Genomic DNA, 17,218 nt, shown 5'->3' on the forward strand with positions numbered 1-17,218 from the left:
CTCCCCCACATCCATCTCCCCCCACATCCATCTCCCCTCCCCCCACACATCCATCTCCCCCACATCCATTTCCCCCCACATCCATCTCCCCCAAACCCATCTCCCCTTCACCCCCACATCCATCTCCCATCCATCTCCCATCCATCTCTCACCCCCCCCCCCCCCCCCGGCAATCCACCTCTGGTTCAGGAGGAATGCTGGGACATCTGCCGATCACCACAAGATGGCCTCCGCGCCTCTGTTCAGCTCTCGCTTCCTCACTCCAGGTAAGGAGAACGTCGATGCATGTTCGGCCTCTCTATGGTGTCCAAAGCAACTGCGGGTTAAAACACCAGAATCTCGCCTAGTCTTCCCGATAAGGGGAGCGGGACGGACGGTTTCACCCGTCGTTCAAACGTTTTTAACTGGCGCCGGGTGAGAGGGACTGTTGCCGGGGTCCGGCGGTGGTCAGGGCAGCTTTGCCGGGGGTCAGGGTTGTCCTCAGTCTCAGCCACCCTCCCTGATAGGGAGAGGCCCGGTGGCAGCAGCATGGCCGGAGGGGGGGTGTCAGGGTCCTCAGTCAGAGGCCCGGCGGGGGGAGCGAGGTTACAAAGGATAAACTAAAAGAAACATTACAATTTGACATTAAATTTATCAAGAGGATTGTGCTAAATTAATAACTGCACTCTGGCTAATGCTGCCAAGGTTACCTTTATTGCCCGTCCCTCCTAACCCTGATAACTAACCCAGTGAGGAGGAAGGAATTGTGGTTAGAGTGTGGATAGTGTGTTACTTGCAGGTAACTGATCCTATGATCCTGCGACCTTCCCTTGTGGTAGAGGTCACAGATTGGTACTTTAAAAGAAAGCTTTACAAGTTCTTGCAACCTGTTAATAGGACATATTGTTGGCACAATACACACTCCCCGTGGAAGAGCTCTTTTGTTTGGTCCTGAATGGCTGAGTGTTGTGGACATCCTGATCCAACTAGGTTTTAACCATGCAGTCTGAGTTATTGCAACTTACGAGCTCAAGGTTTTCAAGACCCTGCAATATGTTGACATAGTTCTTTCATTGTTGAACGCCTGGTGGATGGAGCTGAAGACATCAGTGAACTGATATTCTATCTAGAGGGAAAGTTATCGATGAAGTAACTTGACGGTTGTACCCAACGATGTTATTCTGAAGAACTTTGCAATCATTCTGGGGAAGTGGTGATTGGCCTCAAGCAACCATAACCATCTTAATTGATGTCAGATATGATTCCTATCATTGGAGTGTTTTTCCCTTGTGAGGAGCTGAATGGGGTGTACCACTTGGCACTTTTGGCTGAAAATGCCTATGAATGTGTTAGCTATGTTTCTTGCAGGATTCTGCTGGTATTAAAACCTTTGAATAGTTTTGAAATGTGTTTTGAATGTTTGGACATATTAAAATTAAGTTGGACCTACGGGTAAGTGGTGATAATGGCTGCAAACGTTTGTGCATTCAATTGGACCAAAAACTTGTAGAATTGTACCGACACCCAGAGGATGGCAACTGATGTGTAAGTGGCTGATGATCCTTTTCAATAACGCTGCTGGAGCTAGTCCTTCAAGATGCTGAACACATGTTCAGTTGTGCGAGGTTACAGGAGGGATTTGGCTGGAGCATGGAGTGCCAAAATGGCACCATTGGTGTCAAATCAATGTGGCACCCTGGCATCATAATCAGCCAACTCTGTCCTGGTTGGCGTGAGCTGCACGCACATGAATGCCCTTCACCAATATGGCATCCGATGCAATTCATAGTGGATGACGTTTTGGTCCCTGGTTGGCAATACGAGTGCCCAAGCAATGGGGGCCACTGAGCTCAAGTTGACATCCATTTGGCTGACCAGAAATGGTGATGGAAGCAGAAACCGTAACAACCTGTAGAAGGGGAATTGGATAATACTTGAAAAACGATAAATGATAAAGGAGCAAGGGAATGCGTTGGACTGGATAACTCTTCCAGAGAGATGACACTGGAGTGACGGGCTGATCATGGTGTTCTCTATACCAGAATACTTCCTTGCAGTAAATTCAGCACAACATCGTGGGCCGAAGGGCCTGTTCTGTGCTGTATGTTCTATGTTCTACTTGTGTTGAGCCGTAACCTTTCATGATATCCACATCAGCATATCATGGTGCAATCACACACACACCGATGGACAGGCAGTTGGACCAACCAGCACACACAACATTGCAGCCAATCACCAGTGAGAGCACATGCACTATAAAACAGGGAACACCACAGTTCCCGCTCATTCTACCAGGAGATAGCTCAGAGCACAGCTCACAGCGCGCCACTCAGACATACACCATGTGCTGAGTGCCTCACTAAGATAGGATAGGGCTGGGTCCACAGGTTAGCTGGTGAAGCACATTTCCAAGCCAGCAGTTGTTACCGTTGATTAGACAATAAAACAGAGTTGTACCATCTACAGCCGTGTTGGATCATTTGTGCACCGGAACACCCAACACGACAATCTATTTAAGATGTAGATTCCACATAGAACCTACTCCATCTTTTAGCTGCTGAATTATTCATCCGGGTGTTCAAATGAACCTGACAAGGCCACGGAGCTTTGTTCTGATTGATTAGTTGTGGTACTGCTCTGCTGTCTTTCCAGCCTACTGTTTATTTTTTGATTGACCGTATCTTTTTTTTTAAACAGTAAAAATATGTACAAGGCCAAATGGTACAAACACTAATTTTGTGTTGGAGAAACAGGGTACCCTCCCCTCAGTACCAATGTACGGGGAGGGGGGGTGGATACTCTGTATCTCCTGCCCGATATAAGAAGTCTGAAGAATAAGTAAGCCAGGTGGGAGCGGTCTTTGATTAAGCTGCCCGCTTTCCCAAGGCAGTGGGAGGTGTAGATAGAGTCAATGGATAGGAGGCGGTTTGTGTGATGGACTGGGCGGTGTTCACGACTCTCTGAAGTTTCTTGCAGTCTTGGGCCGAGCAGTTGCCATACCAGGCTGTGATGCAGCCAGATAGGATGCTTTCTATGGTGCATCTGTAAAAGTTGGTCAGAGTCAGTGTGGACATGCCGAATTTCTTTAGTTTCCTGAGGAAGTAAAGGCGCTGTTGTGATTTCTTGGTTGTAGAGTCCACGTGGGTGGACTAGGACAGATTTGTGTGATGTGCACCCCTCGGAATTTGAAGCTGTCAATCATCTCACCTCGGATTGGATTTGTTCATTGTCATGTGCACCGAGGTGTAGTGAAATGTACAGAAAGCCTACAATAGTTGAGAGATCATTCCATTCATGAAAAAAAATACATAGTGCAAGCATTAATACACAATGTAAATACATAGACACAGGCTATTTGACTTTGACTGAGGACACCGGTCTAAAATGAGTAAGTCTGAAGTTAGATTAAAAGTTTTGCTCTCCACTGTACAAAGTCACAAATATAGTCTGTGATTTAACGGAAACATTTTCAAATGTAATTTTTGGTGTGATTGGTGAGGTGTTTCTCAACCGCTGCATTGGTGAGATTGCTTCCGTGGTTAATGACACTTAATGCCGGAAATGAGCCCCCATGTATTTCTCGCCATTACTGGCTGACTCGCCATCTGACTCTCTCCTCAGTGTCTCGCTGCTAACAAGGCGGAGCTTACATAAGAACCAGGAGTAGGCCATCTGGCCCCTCGAGCCTGCTCCACCATTCAATGAGATCATGGCTGATCTTTTGTGGACTCAGCTCCACTTTCCGGCCCGAACACCATAACCCTTAGTCCCTTTATTCTTCAAAAAACGATCTACCTTTATCTTAAAAACATTTAATGAAGGAGCCTCGTACTGCTTCACTGGGCAAGGAATTCCATAGATTCACAACCCTTTGGGTGAAGAAGTTCTTCCTAACCTCAGTCCTAAATCTACTTCCCCTTATTTTGAGGCTATGCCCCCTAGTTCTGCTTTCATCCGCCAGTGGAAACAACCTGCCCGCATCTATCCTATCTATTCCCTTCATAATCTTATATGTTTCTATAAGATCACCCCCTCATCCTTCTAAATTCCAACGAGTACAGTCCCAGTCTACTCAACCTCTCCTCGTAATCCAACCCCTTCAGCTCTGGGATGAACCTAGTGAATCTCCTCTGCACACCCTCCAGTGCCAGTACGTCCTTTCTCAAGTAAGGAGACCAAAACTGAACACAATACTCCAGGTGTGGCCTCACTAACACCTTATACAATTGCAGCAGAAACGGTCCCTCACCACTCACACTGTAGCCATGTAAAATGGCTGCATTCCGATTAATCTGGCCAAAACCCAGTTTAAAACGGCTAACCTGAAAGACTGCTGGGAAAAGCAGCCAAGAAGACACAAGCAGGCAGCTGCAGACAGGTTTGCATATTCAGCTCTGGGAACGTAGCCCAGATCGATACTCAGGGCTATCAACAGCCCATCAACCCAGGTATCCGCAGTTGCATTCAGGACTGTTTACACCTAATCTATTCAGACATCCACAGTTAAATCGGCTATCCCCGGGAACAATTGCAACATATTAGCAATTGAATACCGGGCCAGACCTGTCGGTGCCTGCAGTGGCCGAAACAAAGACAGGTGAGCGACCACCCCCCGATCGAGGAATCGCCTCACCATTGGACACATCGACACCAGAGATTGGGGACAGAATCCAATCACTTGGGACTCAGGGTCAAGGGCCGCCCCGGGAGGCGGGAAGCCCCTGAGCCCTATAAAAGTGAAGGTCCAAGTTCAGATCTCTCTCTCTCTCATCTTCGCCTGCTCAAGACCTTCGCAAGACCAGCCACCGGCAAGTGTAAGTTTGAATCCAACGATCGCTATCCGGTAAAGACACCTAGCCACCGACCTGTAGCAGCCTTTTGAATCCCGCGGGCCAGATTTGATTGGACAAGCCATTCGTTTCCCTGACCTGGTGGGCTCTTCCTAAGTTAAGTATTGGCCAGTAGTGATAGGTTTATTATATAGAAAGTAGTATTCGGGTATTAATATTGCTTGTGGTATATAATAAATGACCGTTGTTTTAATCCTTACTAAGCGGTGTGCTGTGTTATTAATCATAACCTGAACTTGAACCACGTGGTGGTATCATAAAGATACCTGGCGACTCATGAGCAAAGGTGACCTAAACAGAGCAGATAGACTAAAGCTAGAAAGAGCAACAACACTCCCAGTCAACACACGGGCATGGCAGCACGCAGATCTGCTCCTCGCTTTGGGGATGCCGACCTGGCCAGACCTCGCGACACGAGATGGGATAACCTGTTCTCTCGAGGGGGTTGGATGACGAACAGCCCAGTCGCCGGGCGGGGGGAGAGGGAGGAGATTTGAGTCCTCACAATGAGGAACGGGCCCTGGAAATTGCAAAATTGCAGAGTTGTCTGAGGCGTGAGCAGTTACTGACAGCGAGATTGACCTGCACGCGCATGCATGCGCGCGCACACACACGCACACACACACACAGGAGGAGAGTTCCGAGGAGACCACCATCAATGCATCACAGCTATCACCCTCCCATTCCACCAGTGTAGCGGCACATACCTCGGTAGGCGACATTAGTGGACAGGCTGCTGGGACACAATCTGGTGAGTACCACACAGTGGAGGTTGGAACATCCAGGAGAGTAAACAGTCGGAGGTCGGCTGGATCCCAGGACTCAGTTGAGTCCCAGTCAGATGCTGACCCTTTGGACAAGGTTATCCCAGAGCTGATACAGATGTTAGGTCACAGCCATGAGATTCATGAAGGGATGTCAGCGATATCTGTAGCTAGGTAGAATGGAAATGTCAAATATTCACGATTAAAACATGTTGCACCTGATACATATGAAGCCTTTGCCATGTTAATCTTCACAGCAGGCCTATCCACCCCACCCCCTGTTGCCCTCCGCTCCCCCCAGCCCCAGGGCACTAGTCCAGGATCAAATGCCGACCCTTTTCAGAAGACGGGTGTGAGTGCGCTGTCTGCAGAAAGACCGGAGTCAGACATTGGCATAAACTGAGGAGCACCAGAGCTAACCTCACAGTGAGTTACTATCACTGACAGTGCTGTCACAGACTCATCACCCTGGAGTGATGTTACACAGACCCTTGTGGGGTAGGAGGAGTTACGGGGTGGGAGGATTGGGGGAGGGAGGGACTGGAGGAATGGGGGAGACTGTAGGGATTGGGGGGACGGGGACTTGAGGAGGATGGGGGGGGAGGAGGGATTGGGGTGGTGAGGGGGGCAGCGAATGGAAATGACTCGTCCTATGAGAATCGGGCAGAAATGAGGATCTCCCTGGTCCTCTGTGCATGCTGGACCCTTGCTGCCGCCTGTCCTCCATCCTCTCTCACCTCCTGCGGCTTCTCCCATGGCTCATCCTCCAGTCCGTCCTGGTCCAGCTCTTCCTCATCCTCCTCAGATGAGGCTATATGTCCTTCCTCCAGCGTGTCGCCCTGCAACTGTGCCACGTTGGTGAGGGGTCAGTAGACCACCATAAAGTGGGGATCCTTCTGGCGGTGTACTGCAGTGCACCCGCGCGGTCCAGGCATCGGAACTGCATTTTGAAATATTTTTGAGTTCAACTATTTAAGCTAAATTAAACCAATTGATGGACAAATTAAAATGGGCCCCCCCTTAAAGGGGCACTGCCCTGAACAAAAACGGAGAGCATGTGAAACTTGAATACATCAAATTAAAAGGTGATTAAAGGGGTCGAAAACGCACCCCAGACCCTGTGGTGCTGATTGGGCACGGACGGACTGTAGTTTGAGCAGTCCGATGTACTGCTCAATGACCGCATGGGTGACAATATGGGCCTCGCCATATTGAGTCTCAGTCACTGGCCTCTGCACTGACGTCATGAGCTAGGATCTCAGCGGGTACCCCTTATCCACCAAGTGCCAACCCATTGTCCTGGGGTGGTCCTTGAAGATGTCGGGGATCTCCGAGTGTCCCAGTATGTAGCTGTCAAGCTCTTTCCCTGGGAAGCGTGCATGATCCCAAGGCAGTGATAGCACATGCGTTGAACAATAGGAAGTGGAACCCCTTCCTGTTAATGAAGGGCACTCCCTGATGCATGCAAAGCAGCATGCGTGCCATCTATTGCCCCCCTGGACCTTGGTTATCCCGGTGATGGCAGCGAATCCTGCAGCCCAGGCACCTTGGTGGTCCTGGTCCAGCTCAAAGTTGATATAGTCTGACCTCATGGATGCACTTGTGGGCTGTAGCTACGATGCTTGTACACCATGGGCTATCATTGGTGACCCCTCTGGGTTCCTCCTTGGCCTGATGGGCGGCTGGGTCTTCAGGGATGCCGTCTCCAGCCTGCGTCGACTTTTCCAGCATTTGGCAGCCTGGGTAGTCACCAGCACCATGAGGGCAGCCTCTGCGGAACCGACATAGCCGCCATACGTGTAAGGAATTAGCGAAGAAGAGAGGCCGACAATCAATTAAGGCTTCCACCCCATCCTTGCATGTCCCGTCTTTTCTCAGTGCCAACTGTGCCAGTTGTACTGGAAAGCACTCACCACTGGCCACAGCAGGAACCCCCAGACCCCTGCCAGGAACATTAGGGAGACCGTACTCCGTTGCCCTTCCTTGGTCCACACACTTACCCTTTCGTCGTGAGTATATCCCCAGTGCCAAAGCCCAGCTCTTTGAGTGTTTCATTGTTGGTTGCTGCCTCTATGGTGCTGATGCTTCTAGAGTTCAGGCACAGTGTTCAGGCTTCAAAGTTTGATTGAAATGCGATACAATAATCATTGTCACATGTATCCACGAGAATCCAGCAATATGAGTAATATTTTATTGGCAAAAGCGGTGAACATTAACAAAGATTTGAAAATGAACTACAAAACATTCCACATATCATGTCGCATTACATTCATCCCCCACCATCTGGCCTGTAAAATCCTACCAACTGTCCTGGCTTGACACAATTCACACCTCTTTAACCTGGGGTTACCCCATCCCTGGATCTGTAAAGATTTAATCACCTGCTAATGCTCGCATTCCAAGCATTGTGTGGCATCTTTGAATCTGTCTATATATATATATATATATATATATATATATGTTTCTGGAACATACCTCTTCATTCACCTGAGGAAGGAGCAGTGCTCCGAAAGCTAGTGACATCGAAACAAACCTGTTGGACTTTAACCTGGTGTTGTAAGACTTCTTACAAATATCTTGACCGATGGTAGATTGATTCCCAGGCAAGCACTTGCTGAGTGAGTTTGACAACTGGTCACCACACTTTAGGAAGGATCTGAGGGTCCTCGAGAAGGTGCAAAGGAGGTTCACCAGAATGGATCCGGGGATGAATGATTTTAGCTACAAGGTTAGGTTAGAGAATCTTGGGGATTATTAAGTAGTTAATCAGCATTTCGACCTGAGAACAGGCCATGCGTGTCACATTGCCACATGGGTGCAGATGGGTGGAATTTAGTGAGATTCCTTGTTTTGCGTTATCTTTGTACATTCGGCTAGATTATAGTCGGCAGACATGGCTGGTTAATGCTTGGAAAAGCAGCTAAGAGACTGTCAGCCTTGGGTCTTATGTAGCTCCTTGGAGGTTGAGAGATGGAGCCAGCCCTACACCTGAAGTAGAGTACATGCCAGATCTATCATCCGTGACACAGCCTGCCAGTGGGAGCCGGTGGCAGCACGGTAGCATAGTGGTTAGCACAATTGCTTCACAGCTCCAGGATCCCAAGTTCGATTCCCAGCTTGGGTCACTGTCTGTGCGGAGTCTGCACATCCTCCCCGTGTGTGCGTGGGTTTCCTCCGGGTGCTCCGGTTTCCTCCCACAGTCCAAAGATGTGCAGGTTAGGTGGATTGGCCATGATAAATTGCCCTTAGTGTCCAAAATTGCCCTTAGTGTTGGGTGGGGTTGCTGGGTTGTGGGGATGGGGTGGAGGTGTTGACCTTGGGTAGGGTGCTCTTTCCAAGAGCCGGTGCAGACTCGATGGGCCGAATGGCCTCCTTCTGCACTGTAAATTCTATGGTGATCACACTAGCCATTAATCAACAAGGAAACATCTCTGCTCCTTATTGGTACCAATACAAAGCTATATCCGCTAATTTTCACACAAAAAACCCAACATACGGTATCGCCCCTCGCAGGTTCCTCAACGGAAATGGAGCGGAAATGGAGGATAAGCCTGAGAATTTTTATCATGTCAAGAATTTTGTCGTAGAAATGATCTGCCCATCAATGCGTTACTTATTGGTTGTTCCACGTATCAGTGCCATTCTCCGTCCATGAGCCGCAGCTGTGCAGGACCTCCCGCCCAGCCCAATCCCATCAGAACCAAATCTTGGCATCCACATGTTCCACTGGCGCTTAAGGTGCAGTTGAACATCCTTGACTTCCAGTGTGTTTGACCCACAGTGTATGCCAGTTACATGGAGCAGTCACCGCACCAGCAACAAAAGCATCAGCAGTCGACAAAAGTATTTCTTCAACGCGTCATCAGGTTGCTCATTTGGATAAATCTCGTGCACCAGGTCACGCAGCATCTTCTTGCTTCAAACCCGATTGCCTTCTGGACTCGTACGTACCCATGTGCCCGGTGTTCCAGGACCCAGGTATCCGAGAAAAAATTGTCTTTCTTTCATATTACAGTAAAAGAAGGAAACCGCAGCATCCAGGTGTTTGCAGCCACAAGCAGCAGCAGGCAGCAAACATAACCACTTGAGTAATATTTTATTGACAAAAAAGGTCAATGTTAATAATGATTCCAAAATCAATTGTGTAACATTCCACATATCACAACCATTAATCAACAAGGATTTAGATTTACTGTCACGTGTACCGAGGTACAGTGAAAAGTATTGTTCTCACACATTGTTGTATTCTCCCACATGGCCCAATCTCACCAGAACCAACTCCTGGCATCCACATATTCCACCGGCGCTCAAGGTGCAGTTGAACATCCTTGACTTCCAGTATGTTTGACCCGCAGCGACGTACCAGTTACATGGAGCACTCACCATACCAGCAACAAAAGCATCAGCCAGCTGGAAAAGTATTTCTTCAACATCTTCATCAGGTTGCTCATTTGAATAAATGTAGTGCACTCGGTCCCCCAGCGTCTTCTTGCTTCAACCTGGATTGCCTTCTGGACTGCTGCGACCTCCTGAGCCGTGTGTCCAGGTATCTTCGAAAAGCATTGTCTTTTCAGGCTACAGAAAAAGAAGGAAACAGCAGCAGCAGCCTCCAGGCATTTGCAGCTACAAGCAGCAAACACATCCTGCAGCACCACTTGAGAGCTGTGACGTGCTCTCACAACTAACGAGACCAATTTCTCATTAGCAAAAGCCTTCAGCTGTGAGGCTAGAGGCTGTTCATAGTCCAAGGAAGTTAAAGTTACCGTCAGCATAGAACCAAGAGCAGAGCTCTGTCCTGGAAATGTTTGGTAGGACAGACAGGCAGCAGATGTAGTTGCCCATGTTATGGGTATCCACAATATTTAAAGATAGTTTGAAGGCCTCTGGGAAAAGCCCCCACCCCGGCGGCAACCCGGTAGGGCAGCACGGTAGCACAAGTGGCTAGCACTGTGGCTTCACAGCGCCAGGGTCCCAGGTTTGATTCCTCGCTGGGTCACTGTCTGTGTGGAGTCTGTACGTTCTCCCCATGTCTGCGTGGGTTTCCTCCGGGTGCTCCGGTTTCCTCCCACAGTCCAAATTCGTGCGGGTTAGGTGGATTGGCCATGATAAATTGCCCTTAGTGACCAAAAAGGTTAGGAGGGGTTATTGGGTTACGGGGATAGGGTGGAAGTGAGGGTTTAAGTGGGTCAGTGCAGACTCGATGGGCCGAATGCCCTCCTTCTGCACTCTATGTTCTATGTTCTGAGCCCCTGACCTGCAACACTTCATTTTTGCCCCCCGCCAAAAGCACTAGGACAGCTGCTCCAGTGCCCTTGAGCTGCGTGCCGGAAAATTGAAAAGGTTATTCACTGCGCCAGCTTCACCTTTTTAAGAAAAAGTACTTTATTTATTTTTAAAATAAAAAGTTACAGTACCCAATTCATTTTTTCCAGGTAAGGGGCAATTTATCAATGCCAATCCACCTACCCTGCACATCATCTTTGGGTTGTGGGGGTCCACCTACCCTGCACATCATCTTTGGGTTATGGGGGTGAAACCCACACAAACACAGGAAGAATGTGCAAACTCCACACGGACAGTGACCCAGAACTGAGATCGAACCTGGGTCCTCGGCACCGTGAGGCAGCAATGCTAACCACTGTGCCGCCATGCTGCCTGAGAAGGAGTACTAAACAACGTCCGCGTGATTTCTCATTGGGGAGCCAGTTAATTCCCGGGAGGTCATTGCATTCGACTTCAATTTCGCTAATGAGATCTATATTACTAATGACTGAATGATATGCACGCCATATATGGGCGTGATCCAGAACTCTTCGTTGGGAGCCGGCCGGTTAGATAGCAAACTGATTGACGCCTGCCATGAATCGCTATTTTGGCATTTCCCGCTATTTAACCGGCACACCCAGATCCGCATTGGGTGCAACATGGTGGCTAAATTGTGCCCATAATTTCCACTTTTGTTTCTAGCAAGATACTTATCCAGGTCCTTAATGAAGGAGTCTTAGCTGGGAATGCTCTCATGGAATAGAAGAGCAGAATATATTTAATTGTCTATTGTTTATAAGGATGTCAGCATTTTGAATGCAAGCAGTATAACAGGCCAAGGGCTGAAATATAAACTACTGATATAGGAAACGTATTATTGAAAAATGAACCGTAGTTATGGAGACTCTGCCTTAATCTTGGAATGTCCCTGTAATAGTTTTCTGATCGATATATATCCCTAAACTTTAAATGCAACAGTCTTTTAACAATGGCAAACCTGTTCCTGTTCACCACTCTCTGTAGTTTCTTGCACTCTTGGGCTGACCAGTTGCCATACCAGGCTGTGATGCAGCCAGATAGGATGCTTTCTAAGGCGCAAATGTAAAAAAATTGGTAAGAGTCAATGTGGACATGCCGAATTTCCTTGGTTTCATGAGGAAGTATAGGCGTTGTTGTGCTTTCTTGGTCATAGCGTCGTCGTGGGTGGACCAGGATAGATTTTTGGTGATGTGCACACCTAGGAATTTGAAGCTGTCAACCATCTCCACTTCAGCACCATTGATGCAGACAGGGGTGTGTACGATACATTGCTTCCTGAAGTCAATGACCAGCTCCTTAGTTTTGCTGACATTGAGGGAGCGATTGTTGTCGTTACACCACTCCACTAGGTTCTCTATTTCTGTCTTCTACTCTGACTCATTGTTGTTCAAGATCCGACCCACTGTGGTCCTGTCATCAGCAAACATGTGGATGGAGTTGGAACCACATTTTACCACACAGTGATGTATGTACAGGGAACATAGTAGGGGGCAAAGTACACAGCCTTGTGGGACCCGGTATTGAGGAGATGTTGTTGTTTATCCTTACTGATTGTGGTCTATGGGTCAGGAAGCATAGGGCCCAGTTGCAGATGGAGATGCCAAGTCCTAGGATTTAGAATTTTGATATGAGCTTGGCTGGGATGGTAGTCATTGAGGCACGTTGCCTGTTTCTTTTTAGGCATCGGTATGATGGTGGTCTTCTTGAAGCGGATGGGAACCTCAGAAGGGAGTAGGGAGAGGTTAACAATGTCCACGAACACATCCGCCAGTTGGTCCATGCTGATTATTCACCATCGTGGTGCAAAATACCTGAGATCTCCTAGGTTAAGCATTTGCTTTAAATCTTCATGTTTATTCTTGCTTACATGTACCATGTCTATGTTTGCTTCAGAGTTAGTGAGTTTTATTCTATTTTTTGCAGTTTATGCCTCATTTCTACTACACAGTTTTCATCAACAGCTAATCTACTATAAAATGCGAACCTTCAATATGTGGGACCAATTGCTTTTGCCGTTCAGGTACCTAACTCCCATTGAAGTTCCAACAATTACATTGGCCGCATAGCTAAAACATTTATTTCGGCACATTTGTTTGGGTCAGTCATTATTTGCCAGAATTTAAAATAGGTCTGCTAATGTTATTGAATGAACTTATTATCTTGAGGTTAGACACTTACAACTTAAGGTGCTTTCTCGCTTCATCTGTTGTGTATATACAACTCTACTGTTCAAAAGATGGTGCAAAACCTGCTGCTGGCCCTCTCTGTTCTACTGAGAAAGTGGCTGCTATAAGGTGTGCTAGAGGAAGGTGATTTTCTTTCTAGTGAAGGAGTAAACAGCAACTCCTAGCAACATAATTGAACCTGATAGGTCATTATGGGGTGGATTATAGTGGGTGTGAACCTGTATCCTACTACTCCAAGATACTGAGCATTAAGTTCCAAATAGTTATGCCGCTGTGACAAAATTATGGAACTTATTTCTATGATGTCTCTATTTTCATTTTCAAAATCAGCACCCTATGGTACATTATATGATACTTCTGAGGTACTGTTTCATCAAGCATCAGTTCTGTTTTTCGTAAGAGTATTGTACATTCTGTAGTGATCTGTATATCTGCTGGTATGTAAAGGGTTAACAACTGTATCATAGTGCTAGACAATCACTGATGGCAGCACCAGATCCATGTACATAAACTGAATTCAGAGGATATTCCCGCCTCTTCGTATCAGGAGTGACGATATAGCAAGAGTGTAAGAGAGATAAAACTTAGTTGGCACATGTAGTTAAACGTTATTTATACTTCTTATTTACTTAATCATCAGTTATAGTTGTTATTTGCTTAATTTGAAGACTGATAGTTTAATTGAACTACAACTACAACCATCAGACCATTCTAGAAGTAAGCAAAAGAGTAACAACGTTTTACAATCACGTAATATAACATGATACCAGGATTTGGCTTCGGAAAAACTAGCTAGATAGATTAAGAAAGATCAGAAATAGAAGAAATCTGCAGCAGCTATTAAAATGGGGAAGCATCGAAGCAAATGATCCTTCAAAGAAAACCGCCCCGATGGACCACGTCACCTCAAGGCTTCTAGTAATTTGAACTCTAATTGGAAACTGTGTAAACAACAATTTCAGATATATTTGGAAGCTACTGATTTAACTACCGCAATTGATGTTAGAAAACTTGCATTGCTTTTATCAATGGCAGGACAGCATGCAATCGAAATACATAATTCCTTTCAATGTCCTGCTGGTCAGGACAAAGCTAAATTTGAAATGATATTAAGTAAATTTGATGACCGCAGCAAATTACAAACAAATGAAACATTTGAACGTTTTATTTTCAACAAAAGATTGCAGAAAACAGGGGAATCATTTACTAGCTTTGTGGCAGACTTAAAACTTCTAGCTCAATCTTGCAACTTTGCAGCACTGCATGACTCGTTAATTCGTGATCAAATTGTATTGGAATAAATGATGAGCATCTAAAAGAAAGTTGTTTGAGACAACAAAATCTAACATTAGAATTAGTGATTGAAAAATGCCTGGCACATTGGGAAAGGAGTTAGAGGCGGGTCTGTGGGAGGGTGCCCTGAGCAGAGTCAATACGTCCTCATCATGTGCCAAACTCATCCTGATACAATTCAAGGTGGTCCACCAGGCACACATGACGGTGGCCCGGATGAGCAGGTTTTTTGGGGTGGAGGACAGGTATGGGCCATGTGCAGGAAGGCCCGCAAATCATGACCACATGTTTTGGGCATGCCTGAAGCTCCGGGGATTCTGGCAGGGATTTGCAGATGTCATGTCCAGGGTGTAAATTAAATTGAAATCATACTGTCGTAATTTCATCATCATCCTTTGAGGTCTTGGTGTCATATCATTGAGATCTTTGTCGATGATGTGGACCAAAAGCCTGTGATCCACCTCAACTGTGAAGGTTGGGAATCCATAGACCTCGTGTCATGGGATTGTCCCTTTAAGAAATGTTTTGTCTTATCACAAGACTTCAGTGATGTCATTGTGTGGGTGGAGCTGGGCTGTGGCTCTGAGTTTTACTTTTGTTTTGGTTTGGGCTTGTTTTGTGGCTCTGAGTTCTTTGCTTTCGTTTTCACATTTGGCTGTTGTATTCAGACAGACAAGTATCTTGGAGTGTCTCTCTACCTTCAGTTTAGACTGCTTGATAACTTGAAAATAAATAATTGTTTTTTGGAAGGAATTCAAACCTGCTGTTTTGGGAAGGAAACAAGAGCATCCAAACCAAGTCTGAAAGGCCTTGAGTGCTGTGTGCTGGACCACAACTTTGAAGAGGGTTTTCTGGTTTATGGGATCTTGTTATTAAATTGCAACAGCTTAAGGGGGAAATTTATTAAGGGTTATACATGGAGTACTGTAGCTGTGTGGGGTATTTATGTTGGTAGTTGATAAAAATGCTTGTGCGTGTTTATAAAAATGTAAACTAAATTCGTAGAATAAACTTTGTTTTTAAAAAAATATATTTTTCTATTCTCCTTTTTCACATTTTCTCCCAAATTTACACCCAACAATAAACAATAATCAGTAACGAATGTAATGTCAATCCCCATATCAATAACAACGATCCAATCCTCCCACCAAACCCCAGACATTGGCTCGCATGTTAACATAAACAAATGACAAAAAGGAATCAAGAATCACCCATAGTCACCATTAACACATATAGCCCTCCCGCCAACCCTCCCAGCCCTGTCCCCCCCTAATGTTCGATGTGATACATGCACGTGTAGTTAAACATTATTTATACTTATTTACTTAATCATCAGTTCTAGTTGTAGAAGAGTGAACAAACTCATTGATATTTATATTCATCATTAAATGTTATTTGCTTTAAATTGAAGACTGATAGTTTCATTGAACTACAACTATCAGACCATTCTGGAAGTAAGCAAAAGAGTAACGATGTATTACAATCACGTAATATAACGCATTCCAATGCAGAACTAAGTGTTGTACATCTCTGTACCTAATACTATGGCCTTTGGTTGATCTATTTATAAACATTATTAAAACAGCCAGAAAAACCAAGTTGAAGAAATGACTTAGATTTGGGATTCAGATTTTTGTTGATCGTGATTCCCAATATGAACATAAACAATGCATCCTCAAACCTGTTATACCATTCAATTAGATCATGGTTGATCTATGTCTCAACTTTTTAACTGCCTTCGTTGCAGATTGCCAAAATTGACAAAACCTCAAAATATTTTTGGAGGAGAGAGCCCCAGACTCTCATTCTCCTTTGGGTGAAGAAGGGGGAGGTCCGGGGGGTCTGGCTCTGGGCAAGGTGGTTTTACCAGGACATACTCAAAGTCTGGAACATGGTTGCCTCGCGCCACAGCTCTCTTCCTGCTGGAGCGGTAGCTGCCATCAGGGAGCTGCTGCTCAAGAATCCAGACTTCCAACAGTGCGATTTCCGGTGGCTGGTGGAAGGATGGGTTATGGCTGCCGGGGTGACCAGGATTGGGACGCGGCTACATTCGCAACCTGATATTCCTGGAGAGCGAACGTACCGGAGTCTACCGGCACCGTCTAGGTCACTTGTGCCAGATTGTCACCGCGGGGACTGGGGTGCTTTATTAACCCCATAATAGCATTTGGTTTGATGTCCTAAGTTTCATTTGTGATTTGTTTTTGTTTAAGGGACTTTCCCTTTAATTTGCACCTTGGTTTGTTTGATTTAGTTTCCGTGGTTATTTGATTTGCACCAAAATAGTTGGAAGCAAGTTACTTGCTGAGCCTGCTGGTTTGGAAATATGACCTGCTCTGAGGAGGGGGATGAAATGCAAGGACATTTAAAATTTTTAGGAGATTTGTGTTCTTTCCCTCCCCCAATACATCTCGTTTTCTTGGGTTTTCCCTTGTTTCGCTGACCAACTTGGAGGGCAAATGAAATAAATTAGAGAGACTACTTTACAGCTGTGATGTCAACACTGCATTGTGAGTAAAATGTTAGCTGAGATACCCATCCAAATATAGATTTGGCAAGTTGCCGGTGCCATCACAACTGACCAGGTTGATCTTATTTACTCCACATGTGGTAAGCAGGAGTTTTAGCTTTTCAAAGCATGAACATGTGACCAGAGACGTTCAAAGTGAGTAGCGTTTTTCTTCCCTACAAGGCACAGGTGGCAATTATTACATGGTCACATGGATTGCACATTTCTCTGTAAAATGAATTAAGTTAACACTGGCCTCGGGAACAAAGTAGAAGCCTTGAAGCTTGCTGAAAATCATTTACCTTGTTCCAGGATGCAATATGATACAATATC

At 46.0% G+C, this 17,218-nt stretch overlaps 1 protein-coding gene across 2 annotated transcripts in view; it reads left to right on the forward strand.

Annotated features, from left to right (window-relative positions):
• The first annotated feature begins 201 nt into the window (after window positions 1-201).
• Window positions 202-17,218, forward strand: part of metap1d (methionyl aminopeptidase type 1D (mitochondrial)) — a 253,955-nt gene continuing 236,938 nt past the window's right edge. For both annotated transcript variants that reach the window (XM_072475958.1, XM_072475962.1), the window contains exon 1: window positions 202-266. In XM_072475958.1, the coding sequence (XP_072332059.1) occupies window positions 224-266 (43 nt within the window). In that variant the 5' untranslated portion in view covers window positions 202-223. The remainder of the gene's footprint in view (window positions 267-17,218) is intronic.

Source organism: Scyliorhinus torazame, chromosome 2, assembly GCF_047496885.1.
Source record: "Scyliorhinus torazame isolate Kashiwa2021f chromosome 2, sScyTor2.1, whole genome shotgun sequence".
Taxonomy (NCBI): domain Eukaryota; kingdom Metazoa; phylum Chordata; class Chondrichthyes; order Carcharhiniformes; family Scyliorhinidae; genus Scyliorhinus; species Scyliorhinus torazame.